Here is a 22,949-nt window from a genome sequence, read left to right as displayed (position 1 = left end):
CTCAGCATCCTAGGAGGGATGCTGACATCTCCGTGTCTTAGACAGTGTCCTGGTGCTCCCCTCACTCATCCGTCCCCTCAGCGGACATCTATGAAGCTCCCATTCTAGATGCTGGAAAAGCCAAGACCTGCTCCAGATCCTGGAATCGAAGGACCCGGGAAAGCAAGGATCTTGACTGGCTTGTTTATCAGGACCCTGGCTTTCCTGCGTCCAGGGCAGAGGTAACACACAGGTAATTAAACCAGCAAACAACAGCCCGAGCGTGATCAATGCTCTGAAGGAAAGAGAGGAGGGCTAACACGAGAGGCTTAGGGAAGAGACCGGAGTGACAAGGGCCCAGACACACAAGAATCCCGAGGAAGGTCTTCCAATGGGAGGATCCGCCAATCCAGGGGCCCACGGTGGGCAGAGCTCGGGTGGTGCCAGTGGCTGGAGCTTGGTGAGTGGGTTGCAGACACTGCAGGCCACAGCACGTGGGGCTATGGCATATCCCACTGGAGAGTGAAGCAGGAGGACCAGACCTCCCCAAGACCGGGATCCCTCAGGCCGAATCCCCCGTCTCAGTGCCACGATGGAAAGAAGCTATCGATCATCTCCACACTTCATAGATCTGCCAGAAACAGCCTCCAGAGAAGAGCAGGGAAGGTGTTTCCTACACAGAGGAGTCTGAGAGAGGCAATGACAGGGGCTTGACAATGAGTGACAGGTGAAAACGGAAGGTGGAATGCAGGTGGCTCAGAGGAGAATGGGTGGCAGAGATTCTGTAGACCAGGGAGTGAGGAGGCTGGCCGGGGCTGTAGCATCATCCTACAGGAGAGCGGCGAGAAGGGGAACGGTGCGGGGGCAGGGGAGGAGGGATCAGATCAGGGGTGTGTGTTGAAGGTGGAGCTGGTGAGATATTGGCTGCGAAGCGGAGGAATGGGGATTGCGGGCAGGTGGGTCTGCCCTGCTGTGCACGTGGCCGTTGCTCTGTACCTGCTGAGTCAGTGCGCACCTTGCTCAGGTATTATTCCAGTGCCTTCTGTGTCCCTCTCTCCTGCCATCTAGACACTAATGTGTCCACCAAAGATTCTGGTCTGGGGGGCACTTCTTTCTCACCACACTGTGGTGAAATACAAGTCCATCTGTCTCTGCCTTACGGCCCAGGGCAAGTTTCCCCCTGTAATATACACAGACAGACTGTAAAAATTATAGATTATTTAATGTCTGGGAGGAAAAAATACAAGCAGCACATCAAAGAATATCGGCGCTCCGTTTAAAGCAGTGATAAAAGTTTCCTTTTAAAATAAGCACATTTAGATGAAACAGGGAGTTGATTTGATGAAGAAAATTTAAGCACTAGATTTTTATTTCACCGAATCTCAGATGCCGTCCCCTGTAAGATTCATCGTTATTTTATGAAGTGCTCAGAAAGAAAAAATGCTCCCAATAAACTAGGGCCTTGTACTTTTGTATCATCAATTCGGAGCTGCATCCCAAGTCAGAGATGTGAAAATCCGAGAAAGAAAGAAAGAAAAAAAAAATCACGCCTTAGACAATCGATGGACTCTGGTAAATAACAGTACAGGTGAGATGTGGGCGTGGTTTTTGAACCGGCAGAGAGGGCACGGGAGGGACATGGATTTAGTGTGGTAGCTTCGAGGGCGACCGGGATCTGTCATGACCTTCCGAGAAACCCAGCTCCTGCCTGGGAGCCAGGGGGCCTGGACGAGACTGCCTTCAAGGTCCCACAGCAGAGGCCCAGAAGCAGGCATGCCCATTGGTCTCGCTTGTCACGCAGGGAGAAACAGAATTTTGGAGATACACACAGGTTTCATGAGCCTATGTTACAAATGCCTTTTCAAGGGTCATAACCAACGAGAACCATTCAAATGAGAAATGACTGTGAAAGCATCATAGTTCTGATTAACCTATAAGTCCTTCCTAATCAAAAACAGCTCAAGTTTTCCCACTCTTCTTCAAATAAGTAACTGGTTCTGCTCCCTAGTCTTCTGTGTTAATGGATTTACAGAATCTCTCTGGAAACTCCATGGTGTGCGCCTCTGGGCTTCTCTCCTGGGCTGCTACTCTTAGTCTTGTGAGAAAGTACTTCATGGGCCGGGCGCAGTGGCTCACGTCTGTAATTCCAGCACTTTGGGAGGCCGAGGTGGGCAGATCACAAGGTCAAGAGATCGAGACCATCCCCACCAACATGGTGAAGCCCTGTCTCCACTAAAAATACAAAAACTGGCCGGGCGCAGTGGCTCACGCCTGTAATCCCGGCACTTTGGGAGGCCGAGGCGAGTGAATCACGAGGTCAGGAGTTCCAGACCAGCCTGACCAAGATGGTGAAACTGCGTCTCTACTAAAGACACAAAAAATTAGCCAGGCGTGGTGGGTGGCACGCACCTGTAATCCCAGCTACTCCAGAGGCTGAGGCAGAGAATTGCTTAATCTTGGGAGGCGGAGGTTGCAGTGAGCGAGGTCGCGCCACTGCACTCCAGCCTGGGCAACAGAATTTGAGACTCCAGCTCAAAAAAGGAAAAAGAAAACAAAAATTAGCCAGGCATGGTGGCATGTGCCTGTAGTCCCAGTTACTCAGGAGGCTGAGGAGGCAGAAGTAAGCTTGAACCCCAGGAGGTGGAGGCTGCAGTGAGCTGAGATGGCCACTCCAGCCTGGTGACAGAATGAGAGATTCTGTCTCAAAAAAAAAAAGTACTTCATTCCAGGCAAGGCCATTCCATGGGTCATTACCCAATCAGAAGTACCGCACAGGGGCCCTGATGCGTTGGTTCCCTCCCCTCACAGGGGGCCTCAATGTGTGTGTCCTCCTCACAGGGGCCTGATCGCGTTGCTTCCCCTCTCACAGGGGCCTCGATGCTGGTTTCCCCTCCTCACAGGGCCCTCGATCAAGCTGGTTCCCTCCCTCTCACAGGGCCTCGGTCGCTGGTTCCCTCTCGGGGAGGCCTCGTCGTTGGTTCCCTCTCTCACAGACCCCTCGTCGTAGGTTTCCCTCCTCTCACAGGGGCCTCGTCGTTGCTTCCCCTCCCCTCTCACAGGGGCCTCGATCGCGCTGGTTCCCTCCTCACAGGGCCTCGATGCGTTGCTTCCCCTCCCTCTCACAGGGGCCTCGATGCGCTGGTTCCTCCTCTCAGGGGCCTCGATGCGTTGGTTCCCCTCCTCTCTGGGGAGACCTCGATCAGGTTGGTTCCCCCTCCTCTCACAGGGGCCTCACGATCGCGTAGTTCCCTCCTCTCACAGGGGCCTCAGTCGTTGCTTCCCCCTCCTCTCACAGGGGCCTCGTCTTCAGTTCCCTCACCTCTCACAGGGCCTCGATCGCGTGGTTCCCTCCTCTCACAGAGACTCGATCGCTGGTTCCCCTCCCTCACAGGGAGCCTCGATGTATTGTGTCCCTCTCTGGGGCTCAAGCCAGCGGGTTCCCCTCCTCTCACAGGGGCCTCAATGCGTTGGTTCCCTCCTCTCACAGGGGCCTAGATGCATTGGTTCCACTCCTCTCACAGGGGCCTCGTTGCGTTGGTTCCCTCCTCTCACAGGGGCCTCGATGCGTTGGTTCCACTCCTCTCACAGGGGCCTCGATGCGCTGGTTCCCTCCTCTCACAGGGGCCTCGATGCGTTGGTTCCCCTCCTCCTCTCTGAGGGGCCTACGATGCTGGTTCCCTCCCTCTCACAGGGAGACACCGATAGTTGGTTCCCTCCTCTCTGGGGGCCTCGATGCATTGGTTCCTCCTCTCTGGGGGCCTCGATGCGTTGGTTCCTCCTCTCTGGGGCCTCACGTCGTTGGTTCCCTCCTCTCACAGGGGCCTCGATGCGTTGGTTCCCTCCTCTCTGGGGGCCTCATTTGGTTCCCCTCCCACTCTCACAGGGGCCTCGCTGGTTCCCTCCTCTCACAGGAGCCCCTCGTCGTTGGTTCCCCTCCTCTCACAGGGGCCTAAATCTCGCTGGTTCCCCTCCCTCCTGGGGAGCCTCGATCTTCAGTTCCCCTCCTCTCACAGGAGACCTCACGTCGTTCCCCTCTCCTCTCACAGGGGCCTCGATGTATTGTGTCCCCTCCTCTCACAGGGGCCTCAATGTGTAGGTTCCCCTCCTCTCACAGGGGCCTCAATGCGTTGGTTCCCTCCTCTCACAGGGACCTAGATGTGTTGGTTCCACTCCTCTCCTGAGGGTCCTGTCACGTTGGTTCCCTCCTCTCTTTAGGGGCCTCGTGTTCCCCCCTCACAGGGGCCTCGTCGTTAGCTCCCCTCCTCTCCTGAGAACCTCGTCGTTGGTTCCCCTCTTCACAGGGGCCTCGTCGTTGGTTCCCCTCTCACAGGGCGCCCGTGTTGGTTCCCTCCTCTCACAGGGGCCTTGATGTATTGTGTCCCCTCCTCTCACAGGGGCCTCAATGTGTAGGTTCCCTCCTCTCACAGGGGCCTTGATGTGTTGGTTCCCTCCTCTCACAGGGGCCTCGATGTGTTGGTTCCCCTCCTCTCACAGGGGCCTCGATGCATTGGGTGCTCCTCTCTCTGTACTTTTACTCCCCTAGAATTGCTTCTCGGCTCCTACCAAACCTTCCTCCCAGCCCAGTCTCCCAGAGAAAAGACCCAACACACCTGGCTTCCCATGTGTTTCCATTGTTGCCGTTTCTTGTTTCATGACAGTGTTTGCGTCACTGGGAAATTGAAAGCATTCAGAAGATTTTTAGACGTCCCGCTCACACGGGCATTCTGTGTTCTCGCTATACACAGGCACCTCCCGGGTATAATCACAGCGACAAGTGATGTTGGTTGAGCTCCCATCAGGCACTGTGCTAAGTACTTAATATCCGCTATCTGCAGATCCTCAGAACAGCTCTACGTTGTGGCTGCAGCTTTTCTTCTCCTCCTGCAGACAAAGAGATTGGGCTCAGAGCCACAGAGACGTTTGCCCAAGGCCTCTCATTTCAAAAATGATGAAGAGGGTTGGGATTTGAACCCAGGTGTTCTGAGTCCAGAGCCAAGGCCTAAACTGCTCCATGGTGCGTTAGAAAGCGTCTGGAGCACTTGCATGTCTGAAAGTAAACGTGAAGGTGAACTTCAGAGATGGGGCGTGAGGAGGAGTCACTAAAGCATTTTATATTCTAGACAAATCATTGGCTGCATGGCCGAGTGTGGGGCCTGTCACGCCCCTGGATGACAACAGGTGGAGTCACTTTAGTCACACCCATTTTCGCCTCTTTTCACAAACAAGACCGTCCGTCACCAGCCTTGTCTCTTTTGTCTGTTGCAAAGGTCTGGTTCCTTCAGCCTGGATTTTCCTGGCTTTGCAACCAAGGTAATGTGCTGGGAGATTAGAGCGAGAGGGGATCAGCACTGTCCTGCTTCGGGGCTCCTCCTTGGCTCTGCAGGGTGAGGGGCGACCAGGATCTCAGCAGAAACAGCTTCATCAGACCTCCCCGGGTATCAGGAAGAACAAGCCATGCAGACCCCCCACGTTTGGGCTTGTTGGGGGCTTGGGCACGTTCCAGACTTCTGATTCCTTCACGTCAGTCAAGCAGCGGATCCAGGTATGGGCTGCCCAGTGGTGCTAGTGACATGAGGTGTCCAGCCCCCACCCAACGGCCTTGTACAGCTGTCTCTAGACACGACACCTGGCTCTGACTAAGCCATGGGGTCCCTGCCGGGGTCTTTCCTGCCCCAACACCATCAGGCTGCAGGCACCATCTCCCGTGGTCTGACTCCAGCCGGGATGAGCCTGAGTGTGGCTGTAGGTTCTAGACCCCTCCTGGCTTCTCCCTCAGGCAGGACTCAGCAACCCTGTCCCCCCTGGCGCCACCCAGGTGGACCTCATGGCTGCCTGGGGAAGGCCCTGGCTCACCATGAATGCCAGCAGAACCTCGGGACCCTGGCACTTGCCTGCCTCCCCCGATGGTATTGGCCAGAACCCTGGCTTGCCAAGACAGTAATCGCAGGCCTGTCCAACGAGCCACATCCCACAGCCACACACGCCAAAAGAAGAATGTGGACCAAGAGAGGATGGCAGATCAGACTCACTGAGTCGGCATGTATCTCATCTGGGGGCCGGAGCAGTGGCCTCTGATGAAGATTCCCAATTGGTGGGTGGTGAAGGTAGAGCAGGCAGAGGTGGAGGGGCCCATTGCTCGCTTCTCCTGAGTCCGGGCCTGTGGGCGGAGTCTCCCCACACTGACTCTGCGCTGGGCTATGGGACTCGCTTTAGCCAGCGGGACAACAGCCGTCGTGAGGCAAGTGGATTCAAACGTGTTTGCACCTGGGAGGCACCCTGGTCCTCCTGCTGCCCTTGGAACCCAGCCACCATGTGAACACACCTGGGCTGGCCTCTGGGGCAACAGCCACCCATGGCCCAGCATGAGAGAGGGGCCACCTGGGCCAGCCAACCCCTGGTGAGACTCACTGTGTGACCGCAGACACACGCTGAGTCCAGTGCAGGCCAGCCCGGCCAAAGGATGGCCCCGTGGGACCGGGAGCTGGTTCGGTGGTGGTGGTTTTGAGTCACTCGGTTCTGGAGTGGTTTGGTGCATGAGAGGTACAGCGAGTGAGGAGTCCATGCTGATCACGGAGCACCTGTTATGCGTTCTTACACAACAGTCAGAGTTGGGGTCCTGATTCTCAGCTGGGCACTCCCACTCATCCTCCCTACGCCTCACTCCTCACTGTGGGCCTATGAGGTAAGCGCTGCCAACCTCAGACCAGAGGAAGAAACTGAGGACTCTGCAGAGACCACATGCCCTGCCCAGCCTCACACAGGGAGCAGGCAGTGGGCTTCAGACTCACTCCCATCCCCGTTCCTGCATTCTCTCTTCCTCCCAGCTGACTCTGCAGATTTCACAGTCAGCCTTGGCAGGATGGTGGTTCAGGAAGCACTCATCCTGGCGGCTGCTCTGCCTGCGGTGTTTCTGAGCTTCTTGGCCTGCTGGGGCTGGAGAAGGGAGGAAGTGAACTCTCTGTTGAATGTGGGAGGATGCCGGGATAGCCTGAAAAGGGCCACAACGCCCCACGATGGAGTGTGGCCAAGGGCAGGGTGGTTGAACAGAAAGCAATGACTAGGAAAAAGCAGAGCAGCTTTGTGCACCCCATGGAGGTCACACTGTGCAGCCCTCACCACCCTGCACCTCCACACCCGGACCGGCCTCGCCCCACGGCCGCTGCTCCCGCTCTCACCTGGAGGGGCTGCACTCCTGTCTGCTCCTCCCCGAGGTCCCCAGGAGACAGCTGTGCCTGCATGGGGGACTCGCTGAAAAATCCGGACCCTCACCCCTTCACCGTTGCATCAGGATTCCCCACGTGGAAGCACAAAAGCGGTAACTCGACCTCCCTGTGACTTTCAATATTTTACATGCTCATGGAGTCTGTGCGTGTCCCAGAGAAACGGTTGCAAACGCAGTGAAACATCAGGCGTCCTTGATTTGGGCTGGAATTATATTCACTTGCTGTGGTCGTGGTGGTTCTCTCAGAAAGACTGCCACGAAATGATCCGTATGTTTATATTTGTGTGTGTGTGTGTGTGTGTGTGTGTGTGTGTGTGAATTGCTAGCTACTTGAAGTATATTGTGAGGACAAAATATTTTAAAATGTGGTAAAGATAGTTACAAAGTAAACGGTGATCTCACCTGGTAGGGGCTCTGTGGGGTCCTCTGACCTCTTTCCATGCCTCCTCACCCAGAACCAGGGCTGTGCCTGGGGCAGACATCTGCAAACTCCTGGCCAGGCACTGACCGGTCAGCCCAAGGGAAGTAGAGGGCACAGCATTTACCCGGTACTAGCAGCTCCTCTAGTCACTCCACTGGGAACACAGTCGTAGCTCATCCTGTGTGCTGGGCAGAGCCCAGGGCTGTCCCCGTCACCTAGGGAACACTCCTGGAACCCCTGAGGCATCACATTGTCCAGAGCACCAGGCCACCTGGAGCACCACACCACCCAGAGCGCCACCCCACCCACAGCGTCACACCACCTGGAGCATCACACCACCCAGAGCGCCACCCCACCCAGAGTGTCACACCACCTGGAGCACCACACCACCCACAACATCACACCACCTGGAACACCAGGCCACCCAGGGCATCACACCACCTGGAGCATCACGCCACCCACAATATCACACCACCTAGAGCACCACACCACCCACAACATGCACCACCCCACCCAGAGCGTCCTCACCACCCGGAGCGTCACGCCACCTGGAGCGCCAGGCCACCTGGAGCATCACACCATCTGGAGCACCGCACCACCCAGAGCACTGCATCACCCAGAGTGCCACACCACCTGCACCAGGCCACCCGGAGCATCACACCACCTGGAGCACCACGCCATCTGGAGCACCACACCACCCAGAGCACCACACCACTCAGAGCACCACACCACCCAGAGTACCACACCACCCAGAGCACTGCATCACCCAGAGTGCCACACCACCTGGAGCACCAGGCTTCCTAGAGCACCAGGTCACCTGGAGCAGCATAACGCCTAGAGTGCCAGGTCACCTAGAACACCAGGCCACCCAGAGCACCAGGCCACCCGGAGCACCAGGCCAACCGGAGCACCAGGCCACCCGGAGCACCAGGCCACCCAGAGCACCAGGCCATTTGAGCACTGAGCCATGTGCTTGAGAATCCGATTTTATGGCAGAGCTATTTTCACATGTTTTAAAATGTTTTAAATGGTGGTGGTTTATGGGATTGTACCCTGAGGCTTTGTAGTGCAGGGCATGGTTTAAAAATTGATTAAATAAATACAATTCTGACACACCTGAGATGGGGAGAAGGCCAGCCTGGCTCTGCCTCCTGTTGGGATAGAATTTACAAAATCTGTTCATGGGTTTGTTTTTGCTCCAGGGAGAAGGAAGGCATTTTTAACAACAATGAAAACAAAACAAAACAAAAACAGTTGCTTCCTAGAATCACTTTACATTGGACAGGACCCAGTTTGTGTGCTGATGACAGTCACTGTGTGCACAAACTGTCATCCTCGTCACCTCTCTGAGCAGTGGAAGGTCAGGGTCAGGCTCTAGAAAACCCAGATTTGGAGGGTCACTCAAAAGTAGCCAAAATTGGCCCCAGGCATGGTGGCTCACACCTGCAATCCCAGCACTTTGGGAGGCCGAGGTGGACGGATCACTTGAGGTCAGGAGTTCAAGACCAACCTGGCCAACATGGTGAAACTAAAAATACAAAAATTAGCATGGTGGCATGCGCCTGTAATCCCAGCTGCTTATGAGGCTAAGGCAGGAGAATTGCTTGAACTCAGGAGGCAGAGGTTGCAGTGAACTGAGATCGCACCATTGTACTCCAGCCTGGGCAACAGAGTGAGACTCCATCTCAAAAAAAAAAAAAGCAGCCAAAATTGCTCTGAAATAATTTGGAAGAAAATGATTTAGCTGAATACATGTTTGATGAAAGGAATAATATGAAAACACTGAACCAGCTAGAAGGTATTTTGGAGATTTTTAGGATAAGGGAAATTTGCTTTGATGAAAGATGGACCTGTTTTGTAGTAGGAAGGCACTTTGTTCTCTTCTGAAGTGGAGGTGACCGGGATATTCCAGGTGCTGACTAGAAGCACATGGCCCTCCTGCACCAAGGGCAGCTGTTTCTCAGGGCTGACAGCAGGAGGGCAGGGCTGGGCAGGTGGACCCAGGATGGTGGGTGCCACTCACCGAGGGCAGGTCTTCTCAGAGATGCTCCTTGGAAAATGAGCTCTGCCAGTCGGTCCATCCTGGAAGTACCATATCCTGATATCCTCCTCTAAGAACTGCCTGGTAGAGAGAAATCTATTGAGAGTTCTGAGAAGTCTGACAGTTGAGAGAACTTGTCTAACTTTTTTTTTTTTTTAATGCATCATTTTCAAACTTGTGTAACCAAAGAACTTTATTTTTCCTTCTGGAAAATGCTGCATATGTGAAATTTTCAGTATTTATCCTCTCTCCCAAAATGTGAAATCTCCATTTTCTATTTCTAGGTAATACAACCAGCAAGACTTTTGCACGATCACTTGTTTATAACGTCACATAGGTTTGAGTACTTTTGTCTCTTATGTTGCCATCGTCCTCTAAATCAAGGCATCAATACTTGTAGTGAAAAATTAATTTTTTTAATCCTTGCTTCAAGGTCCACAGATAAAGTTCTGATGACTCATTTGAGGCCCGTAGGCCACAAGCTGGCCAACCCAGGCAAGCTGCAGCCTTCTTGTGGGGTCTAACTAGATGGAGTATCTTCCTAGGTCTTGTATACGCTCCCTGTATGAATCTGTTCTCACACTGCTAATAAAGACATACTTGAGACTGGCTAATTTATAAAGGAAGGAGGTTTAATGGACTCACAGTTCCACATGGCTGGGGAGGCCTCACAATCATAGTGGAAGGCAAAGGAGAAGCAAAGTCACGTCTGACATGGTGGCAGGCAAGAGAGCGTGTGCGGGGAACCTCCCATTTATAAAACCACCAGATCTCATGAGACTTATTCACTACCACAAGAACAGAATGGGAGAAATTGCCCCCATGATTCAGTTATCTCCCCTGGGTCCCACCCTTGACACCTGGGGATTATTACAATTCAAGGTGAGATTTGGGTGGGGACACAGCCAAACCCTATCACTCCCCTCCCTCGTGACTGTGTCCGGAAGCTTGCAGTCTTTGCACAACTCAGAGCTAAGTGGGAAGGGACGTTCCCCGGAGTGTCCAACCTGGAGACTGGCAGAACCGCCGCCCCCCACCCCACCCAGCTCCTCCCTCACACCATTCCTGAAACAGCAGCCTCCCCCTTTTGTGTTGTAAGCCTCAGTTCTTTTCTTTGTCAGCACCCACTTATCAAGCTTAAGCTCTAATTACACTTATCTGTGCTGAAAATTGGCTATTATCACCACGTAAACTCCTCCTAATTGTAAGAAATACTTCCTTAGCAAACTGCGGGGACCGCTTTTCTTGTTATCGCAACAGAACAGACGGTGCACAGTTGCTTCTCCAGGCTGAACCCCCTTCTTTCCTTTGCCTCTGGCGGCTGCAGGGGTGAGCAAGGTGGTGACTGTGGAAGTGAGAGGGAACTGGCAGCGCTGGCTGAAGGTGCGGGACCTCACCAAGGGGGTGACCTATTTCTTCCGTGTCCAAGCGCGGACCATCACCTACGGGCCTGAGCTCCAAGCCAACGTCACAGCCGGGCCAGCCGAGGGTAAGTGGGACTCCAGGTGCAGATGATGTCGGTTGCAACCTTAGCCTCCCGTCTCCTGCTTCACTGAGCTGGGAGCCGTCTACATGCTCAGCAAGGAGATGCAGGTGGCCGAGAGCTGGCATCAAATCGGTGATGTCTGGGGAACATGGATGTCTTCAAAAGCACGTGTCAACATGGACTTTGCAGGTGGACTTGTTACATCCATGAGCAAATTCTTAAATATTAAGCATGTACAGTTTTAGTAGTTGTTTTTTTTTTTTTTTTTTTTTTTGGAGAAATCTTAAGAGAAAAATAACTGAATTTGGCATTTGAAATAAATCAGAACATTTTAAAGTTTTCCAGGTCATGGGGAAGAAGCATGTAACTTCCCGCTTACCCAACTGTTCTGCCCTTTGTTTAAAGACAGGAAGGCGTGGGCGGCAGAACTGGCATTCAGGGAGTGCTGCTTAGTCCCAGGCACAGTGCGGGGCGCCCTGCATGCGCCAGCTCTTTCATGCCCTCTTCAGGTTTTTTTGTTGTTGTTTGTTTTTTGAGATAGGGTCTCACTCTGTCACCCAGGCTGGAGTGCGGTGGCACGATCTTAGCTCACTGCAGCCTCAACCTCCCTGGGCTCAAGTGATCCTCCTGCCTCAGCCTCCCGAGTAACTGGGCTACAGGCGTGCATAACCACACCTGGCTAATTTTTTTGTATCTTGTAGAGACAGGTTTTCACCATGTTGCCCAGGCTGGTCTCAAACTCCTGGCCTCAAGCGATCCACCTGTCTCAGCCTCCCAAACTGGCGGGATTACAGGCATGAACCACCACGCCTGGCCTTGCCTCCCTGTTTTTAAGATGAAAAACCAGGGCTGTGTGAGGCTAAGTAACCTGCCCAGACACTCTGCAGCCTCGACCAGTCTGACCCCCACCGTGAAATCTTACACAGTGGGATGTGAACGCCCCAGGGCTGATGCCTCACCTCTCTTTTCTTTATCCCGCAGGGTCCCCAGGCTCACCTAGAGATGTCCTGGTCACCAAGTCCGCCTCTGAACTGACGCTGCAGTGGACTGAGGGACACTCCGGCAACACACCCACCACAGGCTACATCATCGAGGCCCGGCCCTCAGGTAGGGTGGCAGGCCCCACAAACGGGGTCTCAGTCCAGCTGACGGCGATGCTTCTAAGGCTGTGGCTGGGGCTTCCATCACTTTCTCTTTCAGCGTTTCCCCCCAACAAAGCTGAGACCAACAGGGCGGTTTTGCTGAAAGAAGATGTTCATGGCTCACTCAACTCCCCCCGAGTTTTCATAGTCACAGCTGTGCCGTTCACCTTAAGGGCCTTCGATTTGGGATGTTTTAGCCCCAGGACACTTACTTAGGATGATAATGGTTATTCCTAGAAACAGGTGAATGAGAACTTAGGGACATTAAAAGGCATTTTCGAACTCATCCGTGAGTGTTTTCAGGGACTCATGTCAGGGTTCTAAATGTTTGCAGCCGAGATGGAAAGCGTCGTGCTTGTGTCTGATAATACGAAGATTCTTACTAATAGCGAAAGCGACACATCGTTTGCTTCATTTTTTTAGGCTTCCTAAAATGAGGTCTAAGATCCATTTCCAGCCCTATTCACCAGCAGAATTTGTTTCACCCTTCCTTCCATTTCCCTTTAATAACTGAGGATGGGCATTATTGGGAAATGAGTTTCTGATCGGGTGCGTCGGATATGACTGCTGGGAGCTAGAGGGTATCACCTAACACGGAGAGCACGGAACAGCTCCAATATGACCTTCAGATGGTTGCACAGTTAATCATGAACATCTGAGCATGAAAATATGTGATGTGTCAGGCACACTATTCAGGAAGCGAGCCATCAAACCCTGCCTGCCAGAGGGACCACGGTGCTCGGAACTGCTTTAGTCTAATATTTAAAGAGGCTGTTAGACCAAGAGGAAAGACCCCAAAGGTACCTCTGTCACTGTGTCAGGACACTCATTCCCTCCTCCCCCACCAAATTGCTTTTGAAAGATTATTAGTTACAAGTGCCTTCTAGAAACTTCTTTATTATTTATTATTATTTTTTTGAGACGGAGTCTCACTCTGTCACCCAGGCTGGAGTGCAATGGCGCAATCTCAGCTCCCTGCAACCTCCGCCTCCCGGATTCAAGCAATTCTCCTGCCTCAGCCTCCCGAGTAGCTGGGATTACAGGCACCCACCATCATCCCCGGCTAATTTTTATATTTTTAGTAGAGAGGGGGTTTCACCATGTTGGCCAGGCTGGTCTCAAACTCCTGACCTCAAGTGATCTACCCACCTCGGCCTCCCAAAGTGATGGGATTACAGGCCTGAGCCACCACACCTGGCCTCCTTCTAGAAACTTCTAAGGAAAAATTTATTGCCTAAGTGTGAAAAAGCCAAAGGCAATATGAACATTTCTTTGACCTAAGAACTCGAAAATCCAGACATGCTCCCCTGGGGGACCCTGAGAGTATCTTTTGAGCAGGGTGTCTGTCCTGTTGCGGAAACAGAGGGTCCTGAGTTGGTAAAGGATGTGAGTTTAGCAGTGGTCACTGCCTGTAAAAGCCCATGGCCCCTTGCACAGCCAGCTGGCCCTTTACTAATGACTTTGATTCAAGAACACTTTCAGAGATTGATAGGAGCTGAGATGTGTGGGGTCTGGGGCCAAATTGAGGCTTTGTGGCAGTCAAGAGGGAGGGGGCCAGTGGCAGGGAGCAGCCCAGACTTAAGAAACCACTTCAGACACTTTCCTCCCCATATCCAGGGAAAGCACTGATTTCTTCCTCCCTCACTCCAGCCTGGGCGATAGAGCAAGACTCTGTCTCCAAAAAGAAGTTTCTAGAAGACACTTGTAACTAATAATCTTTCAAAAGCAAATTGATGGGGGAGGAGGGAACCAGTGCCCTGACACAGTGACAGATGTAACAAATAGAATTCAGGAGATCCAGGGGTTCACAAACAGAATTCAGGAGATCCGTGAGCTTGGATGGGGGAAAATACACATTTTCTTTTCACTGATCTTTAACTGGAATTTGGCATTTCCTTTGAGTATGGATGCAGGCCCATTCATTATCCAGGGCTGCCATAGCAAAGTCCCACAAACTAGGTGGCCTCCACAACAGACATGGGTTGTCTCATGGTTTTGGAGGCTGGAAGCCCACAGTCAAGGTGGCAGCAGGGCAGGCTCCTCCTGAGGCTGTGAGGGAGGATCTGTTTCCTGTAACCTCTCCCCCAGCTTCTGGTGGTTATGGGCCATCCTGGGTGATCCGGGGCTGACAGGTGCTTCATCCACCTCTACCTTCATCTTCCTATGGTGATCTCCCTGTATGTGTGTCTGTGTCTTGGTTTTATGTTTTATGAGGACACCAGTCACACTAGACTGGGAACCCACCTACTCCAGCAGGACTTCATCCTAACTAATTACATCCGCAACTACCATATTTCCAAATAAGCTCATTTGGAGGTATTGGGGGTTAGGACTTCAACATATGAATTTGCAGTGGGGGGCAGGGACATAATTCTATGCATAATAGTAGCTAAGAAACCACATAACTCATAGCAGGACCTCTGACACTTCCAGCAATACTTTCATATGACCTCCAAGCCATTGCAGATATTTCACGACGCTGTTTGGACGTGTCCTTACGTTGAAATCGCAGTCATTTGTAGACTCTGTGCTGGACCTTGTCAGCCAATGAGTCCATGAAGCATAGACTTTTGAGTTGCGCTGGGATAACGGTGGCCACAGGTCACCGAAATCCAGCTCTTCACGTGTCTTCCAAGGAACCACGTCACCAAACAAGTTAGTGCAGAGAAAACCACCCATAATCTGTGCCTCCAGCATTACCTGGAGACACGGGTTCCCAGGAACCTGCAGGTGCCTCCAGGTGATCGTAGGCATTACCAGTTGTATGACTCCGTTCTCACGTCGCCATAAAGAAATGTCTGAGACTGAGTAATTTATAAAGAAAAAAAGTTTAGTTGGCTCATGGTTCTGCAGGCTGTACAGGAAACATGGTGGCTCTGCTTCTGGGGAGGCCCCAGAAAGCTTCCAACCATGGCAGAAAGTGAACAGGGAGCCGGCATGCCACATGGCTGGGGCAGGAGGAAGAGAGTGAGTGGGGAGGTGCCACACACTTTTAAACAACCAGGTCTCATGAGAACTCACTCCTTATTTGTGAGAACAGCACCAAAGGCGTGGTCCTAAAACCATTCATGAGAAACCCACCCCAGTGATCCAGGCACCTCCCACCAGGCCCCTCCCCCAACACCGGGGATGACAATTCAACTTGAGATTTGGGTGGGGACACAGAGCCAAACCATATCACCAGTAGAATTGCTTTCCTTTCCAATTTTACTTTATGTATCTACAACCATTCTGAGAAAGTGTCCTTGAGCCAACAGATCACCAGAGAGACCCATGGCGCCGAGAGCAGATTAAGACGCCTGTAATCGCAGCACTTTGGGAAGCCGAGATAGGCAGATCACTTGAGGTCAGGAGTTCCAGTCCAGCCTGACCAACATGGAGAAACCCCATCTCTACTAAAAATAGAAAAAAAATTAGCCTGGTGTGGTGGCACGCACCTATAGTCCCAGCTACTCGGGAAGCTGAGGCAGGAGAATTGTTTGAACCCAGAAGGCAGAGGCTGCAGTGAGCTGAGATCGCACCACTGCACTCCAGCCTGGGCAACAGAGCAAGGCTCTATCTCAAAAAAAAAACAAAAACAAAAAAAAACAAAAAAAACAACAAAAAAAAGACACCTGTACCAGAAAACCACAGAAGGGCCTGGCTACAAAACTTCCTCCTCCCTGAACGCCTGCCTCCTTGACTAGAGATGATGGATCCCAGCAGACGGGTGACTGTCACAGGGCCACAGAAGGAGGCATGCTGGATCTCGACGGCATCACTGCCCGTGTCCCAGCTGTGAGGTTGCAACACGGTTTTGTAGGATGTTACCACTGGGGGACATTGGGTAAAGGATGCACAGACTTGCCCTCCGTTGTTTCTTACAACCACTTGGGACTCTTCACCTATCTCAAAATGATTTGTTTAGCTTAAAGTAATCATTTAAAAAGCCACGGTGTCCATCCTTCCCCAGCCTGCTCGGCCAAGCACACCAATGTGTCTTTGAGCACTCTGGGGCGGGAGACCAGCCTGTGGGATGGGGCGGCACCAGCCAGACACGGGTGCCTGGGCTCAGCCTCTTAACGCTGTGAACACGTCTCGGCATTTTCCAGGCAGTGATAAGGCATTGGTTCTCAGGCTTGCTAAGGGAGCCCTTGACCTTCTCCTCAGGTTATCATATGCTGCTCCACCTGCCGTCACGAAGGGAACAGGATGCCTGTTGGTTACTGAGGCAGCCCAGGGAGCCTGGCAGGCTGTGCGGTTAAGAAGCAGTTGGCGTGTCGGCAAGGGCTTCACACTGGGCCCACGCCTCGGAGGGGCTTGCCTGAACATGGAGAAGCTTCTGAAGTCAGCTGAGTCTGAGCTCAGCAGGGTTGGACCAGAGTGTGGAAACTGACCCACGGGGGACCAAGACGTGACAACAGACCTAACAAGAAGACGCCGGCTTTTTCGGCGAGGGCTGAAGATCCTGCACTTACTTCTGCTTGGCTGCTCGACATTCGAAAACAGGTCACCAACGATCTCCCCTTTCGGTCATGAAGGGAACCCAAGCGGGCCGCGAGACCCGTGGTCTTTCGTGGGAAGTTGAGAAAGACGCCCCCTCCCTCCTATGACTAAGGCCTGCAGCAGCTCAGGCAAATGAAACGCTTTATGGATTGTCAATATTTAAACACCTTGCCGGTACCTGAGGGCTTTGGATCTCAGCTGTCATCCATTACAGGCCTCATTACACAAAACATTAAATGCTGTGTCATCTCATTTTCCCACCAAAGCTCCCTAGTAAGACGTTCTCCAGGCGGGGTGTGGTTTGCTCCGGGTGCAATGAATGGACTCCGTTTTGTATTGGGAGGGGCCACACAAGGGCCCTCACTGCTGGGTATCTGGGAGATGGGCACACAGTGCCAGGCAGCCCCTCTGGCCCAGGTGGTCGTCTCGGCCTGATGTCTATCCAGCTAAGTCTCTACCTTGCCCCTGGGAGACAAGACACTCATCAGCTTTGTTGCTTTGGAGAGGGCGGCCAGCGGGCCTGGGCAGCCTGGGCAGATGGCAGTGGAGCGTCCTGCCCTCCCATCCCCATCCTTCCTTCCACCCCTACACATTCTACTGCATAGCGCCTGTTGCTGTGGCCATGTGGAGACACAACTGAACAGCAGCTAATGAAATTAGCACCAGGCTAAAGCACAGATCCCCTCTTATTCCTGGAGAGGGCGCTCCGCAAGTGTGAGCCCAAGGACACCGCCATCAGCTTCCGCCAGCACAGCCTGGCCAACACGTTCCTTTCTCTGGCTGTGCATAAGTTTCCTCCAAATCGGTGTTGCAAAACTCCCTGGAAGGCACTGGAAACTATGCACTGGGCATATGCAGATGATTTATTTACACAGATTATTCTAAGGCATTTTACTGTTTAGATCATGAAGTCTAATTTACATATTTACACAATAGACTGGAATGACACTAAAGGAACTATAAATATATTTTCCTCTCCAAAGCAGCCATGAAATACATATTTAGAAATTACCCAATGCAGGCAGACATTGTATTGCTTTTTTTTTTTTTTTTCTCGAATAATGTGTGTAGCCCAGAGATGAGGGCTGGCGGCTAGAGGACAGGTCCCATGCCTGATGGGGACACCCCCCAGCTGGAGGCCTGTACCACTGTCCACTGGTAATCCCCTGAGGGCTTCCCAGTTGCCTCCCCATTGATTTTGTTCAATCTCAGTCATTGGCAACGGGGAGTTTTCAAGTGAGTAAGGAAGAAAATCAGTATTTCTCTGAAGGTTTGACATCCACAGATGTTCCAAGTCAGCAGGTTCAGCAAGAGGGGCTGCCGCTGTGGCTCTGACGATGCCACGGTCCCCTCACGCACTGCTTGCCTTTCTCATAAGCGCATTTCTGACAGCTTGTCAGACCATTTTCCCACTCTTTCCTGGGGTCAACCCGCAACACAGGCTGTCTTTCTTCCTCATCTTAACATGCAGTGCATTTTGCCTCCTGCCTTGAATGAGGATCCGATGGAAGGTAACTGTCTTTTTTTAAAATCAGATGTATTTAGACTCGTGTTTAAGCCCCACCTACTTCAGTACAGTTTCTAACCCGGATTGACCATTTATACAAAGAGAAATGGCAGTATTTAAGAAATAAACAACCGACAGGCTTGCATTTGCTCTGAGCTGCAGGCTGACAGTCAAGTGGTTGGTTGTGTGAGTGTGTGGAACCAGAAATCTCGGGCGGTGAATGACAGTTTCATTCAGCATGGAGACCCTGTTTAATTGTCCATGAAATCAAACTTTTGTATTGGCATGACGTTGGCCCTAATACCTGCAGCACACAGCTCCGTTCTGGGTGTCGGAGGGATAAATTGAGTGCAGACCCTTGGACATGCTGCGCTGGGCTCCGGATCAGTTCAGAAAAGAGGTGATCATGTTGCCGGGTGTATTAGGACATTGTCTGGGAACAGATGTGCCTCCTACCGCTTGGGCAGGGGGAGATGCTGGCAGCAGAAACTAACAGCTGACTCATTCTGTCGGCCGGGGTCAAGCATGGATGCATAGCAGAACCTATTTATACGGAAAAGATTTCTTTTTTCAAGGACTTTGATATTAGCCCCTTACTTCCCTTGTTTAAGTGAACAAATCACACCATAAAAAATGAAGATGCATAGTTTATATTCTTTAAAGAAAAGCCACCTCAATGGGGAGCTGAATGGGCTCTTGCTGTTTCCCACTCAGCCTTCCTTCTGAGGTGGACAGGATTGGAGGTTGTGGTGACAGTGTGGCTTCTTTCGGAGTATTTTGCAAAGTCCCTTTCTCAGTGGCTTCCCACTTTCTTAGTGGTATTTATCCAATGGTGCTTCAGTAACAAGAGTCCAGGAAGGTGTTCTTTCGGGCAGCCGGGAAGGAAAGACCAAGCACAACAGACAGGTGTGATTTGCAGTCACTCCACCGCGAGGGCACCTCCTCCTTCCACAGACATCAAGTGGCAGGTCCAGCCCAGAGGTGGACGTTGCCCCACAGGAAGTTCAAAGCCTGGGCCTCAGCAGGGGGCTCGATGCATGTATCAGTCATTTTGGGGGATCAGTGATCTGGGGGTGTGGCTTTTCAGGGGTCACGACAGTTCTCTTCCAGCTGGGCACTGCTTTTCTTTTTTCTTTTTTTTTGAAACAGTCTCACTCGGTTACCCAGGCTGGACTGCAGTGGTGCAATCTCAGCTCACTGCAACCTCCAGCTCCCGGGATCAAGCGATTCTCCTGCCTCAGCCTCCTGAGTAGCTGGCATTGCAGGCGCATGCCACTGTGCCCAGCTAATTTTTGTATTTTTAGTTGAGACAGGGTTTCACCATGTTGGTCAGGCTGGTCTTGAACTCCTGACCTCATGATCTGTCTACCTTAGTCTCCCAAAGTACTGGGATTATAGGCGTGAGCCACTGTGCCTGGCCCTTGTTTTTCCTGCAATGGCAGCACAGCTCATTCAGTGGGGAAGAGAAACCAGGCTGGCTCTTCTGGACATCCTAGAGGGCTGAGCCTAGCCTGGGTGATTGACAAGCGGCTGACTGTGTGCAACAGAATTGCCTTTAAAAGGGATGAGGCCCTGCTGTCCTCTTGAGTGTTGATTGAGATGGAAATCCAGGCACTGGGGACTGTCCAGAGCATGGAAAAATCGGTTGCACAAATCTCATTTTTGCTAATAGTTCTGTAATGTTATTTTCCCCCTAATTTGTAGAGATACTTTTCTCCGTCATTGATTTATTGAGATATTTAACAACGTAATACAAATGAGAAAAATAATCCACAGTTGAGAAACAGAGTGGACGCCTTACCAGCTGCCAGATTTTTTTCTTACCCACTCGTGATCATGGTGTAAATATTAGTACAAGATAAGTAGCCTGGTGAATTATAGCTGTAGTGGAATATATGCTAATTTGGGAAAGGCAGAATTAAGCAGAATAAAAATGGGAGCATTTTCTTCTGTTAATTCAGAAGGAAATTCTCGGTATGACATTCCCCTTCCCCCAACATTTTTGAGTGTAAATGGATTGCTAAATAAATCGTTCTGCGTTAAGATTCTGTATCAATATTTTAAAATGTTATTATGAAAAATGCACACAATTCGTGGAGCTATGACAGAGCGCTTAAAATAAAATGTGGCCTTTAGGTGATGGTACAGGAAGGGAGAATCATTTCTTTTTTCCTCAGGAGCAGGAAAGCATTACAGAAACATTAATGCAAAAGACATTCAGAGAATCCACTCCAGAGGTGTTCAGACCTTCTCAGAACGGTCTGAAGAAATCCTTCACTTTCTTAGTACTTTAATTTCAATGGCTTTAAGCAACACCCAGTTTATGAGTCTGTATTTGATCTTTAGTGTCTATTACAACATAAATTTGCCTATCTTTCTAGAGGAAAAATACAATTCATTCAATATTTAAAGCCCTTAAAATACTGACTTGCTCATAGTAAGCAGTAAATAAAATAGTGGTGGTTGTTATTTATTGAAAGCCTGCTGTACTAGACCCTGAGAAAGGCCTTGGGATACAAAGAAGAATGGGGGGGTTGGGGGTGGGAAGGATGGGAGGATGGATGGAAGGAAAAATGGATGGATGATGGAAGGAAGGAAGGGTGGGTGGGCAGATGGATGGGTAGGTGGCTGAGTGGGTGGATGGATGGAAGGAAGGAAGGAAGGAAGAAAGAAGGAAGGAAGGTGGATGGATGGATGGAATGGGATGGATGGATGGGTGGTGGATGAATGGATGGTGGATGAATGGATGAAAGGAAGGAAGGATGGATGGATGGATGGATGGAAGGGAAGGGGAAGGAGGTGGAAATGGAAGCGGAGGGGCAGGGAAGATGGAGGAGGAAGGAAATGGAAATGAAGGTGGGTTATGTGGATGAATGGAAGGAAGGAAGGAAAAATGGATGGATGGATGGATGGATGGATGGATAGATGGATGGTGGATGGAGAGAAGGAAGGAAGAATGGATGGATAATGGGTGGATGGATGGAACATGGGGGGATGGACGGAAAGATGGATGGAAGGGGATGGATGGATGGAAGGAAGAATGGAATAGATGAATGGTTACGTGGATGGATGGGTGGTTGGATGGAAGGAAAGAAGAATGGAAGGGATGAATGGATACATGGATGGATGGGTGGAGAGAAGGAAGGAAGAATGGATGGATAATGGGTGGATGGAAGATGGTGGGATGGATAATGGCGGAAAGATGGATGGAAGGATGGATGGATAGATGGTAGCTGAGGGAAGGAAGGAAGAATGGAATGGGTGAATGGTTACATGGATGGTTGGGTGGCTGGATGAATGGATGGATGGTGGATGGAGAGAAGGAAGGAAGAATGGATGGATAATGGATGGATGGATGGTTACATGGGAGGATGGATCTTGGAAAGATGGATGGAAGGATGGATGGATAGATGATAGCTGGAGGGAAGGCAGGAAGAATGGAATGGATGAATGGTTACATGGATGGATGGGTGGCTGATGATGCTAAGCCTGATGGTGTGAACAGGCAGGTAAATGTGCAGATGGGCTTTAGAAGCCCATTGGTGGAAGCAGCCGTCCCTTCCTGGAACGTGGGGTGGGGTAGAGGTTGGCCTCAAAAAGATGAGGAAAGGACTCTTGATTTTCCACCATCCCCCGTCCACTGGCTGTGGGTAGCTCATTAGAACAGCAGTCAACAGCAGTCTCATCTGATTCCCTGATAGATGGCACAGGGCCTAACCAAAGAGTGGACAGCATTTGTGGATGAATAAGGGAGTGAGGCAGGGGAGGAGGGGGCAGCAGTTCCCCAGGCCAAGAGGAGGCCTGTGCAGAGTAAATGCAGAAGCCTTCCCTGACCATTCTTAAGCCAAACTCACGTACGACAATATAAACCACATACAACCAGCATAAACTACATACAGCCAGCAATCTGTGTGTGAACCTCAGCATCCTAGGAGGAAGAAGGTAGGCTTAGGCTCTGGCTTGCCATTCTGACACTATTAATGGTGATGAGCGTCTTGGTGAGAAATGGCTGTAAATGAGAATATTTAGAAATAATGGCCAGGCATAGTGGCTCACGCCTATAATTCCAGCACTTTGGGAGGCCAAGGCGGGCAAATGGCTAGAGTCTGGGAGTTCGAGCCCAGCCTGGGCAACATACAGAGGCCCTGTCACTACAAAAAAAAAAAAAAAAAAAATTAACAACTTAGCCAGGCGTGGTGGCATGCACCTGTAGTCCCAGCTATTCAGGAGGCTGAGGCAGGAGGATCGCTTGAGTCCAGTAGTTCGAGGCTGCAGTAAGCTGTGATTGCACTACTGCACTCCAGCCTGTGTGGCCCTGTCTCAAAAAAAAAAAAAGGAAAGGAGGAAGGGAGGAAGAAGAAAGAAAGAGTGAGAGAGAAAGCAAGCAGAGAGGGAGGGAGGGAGGGAAGATCAGTGTTACACTACTTTTCTGCCAGTGCAGAGATTTGTACCTTTCAAATCTCATTCACATTTACTCCTCGTTAACCTGTGACTGTAAGGACTTAGTCGGTGCAAATTCTAAATCCTCTGCAAATACAGACTGATACAATAGCAATTTTCTGCCTGTTTACTGTTGGGCTAATCCATCTGAGCGTACCTGGTGATTGCAGGTGGGTGATAAGGTTGGTTTCCGGAGCAGTCTCAGTGCCCATAAGGCAGTCAGCAT

The 22,949-nt window shown here is 51.3% G+C and overlaps 1 protein-coding gene across 7 annotated transcripts in view; it reads left to right on the top strand.

Annotated features, from left to right (window-relative positions):
* Positions 1-22,949, top strand: part of SDK1 (sidekick cell adhesion molecule 1) — a 653,438-nt gene that overhangs the window by 596,039 nt on the left and 34,450 nt on the right. For all 7 annotated transcript variants that reach the window (XM_031665629.1, XM_031665628.1, XM_031665627.1 and 4 more), the window contains 2 exons: positions 10,991-11,152; positions 12,131-12,256. In XM_031665629.1, coding sequence (XP_031521489.1) covers positions 10,991-11,152; positions 12,131-12,256 — 288 coding nt within the window. The remainder of the gene's footprint in view (positions 1-10,990; positions 11,153-12,130; positions 12,257-22,949) is intronic.

This window comes from Papio anubis, chromosome 4 (genome assembly GCF_008728515.1).
Source record: "Papio anubis isolate 15944 chromosome 4, Panubis1.0, whole genome shotgun sequence".
Classification (NCBI taxonomy): Eukaryota; Metazoa; Chordata; class Mammalia; order Primates; family Cercopithecidae; genus Papio; species Papio anubis.
The sequence above is the reverse complement of the archived record's forward strand: the minus strand, read 5'-3'. Positions and strand labels throughout refer to the sequence as shown.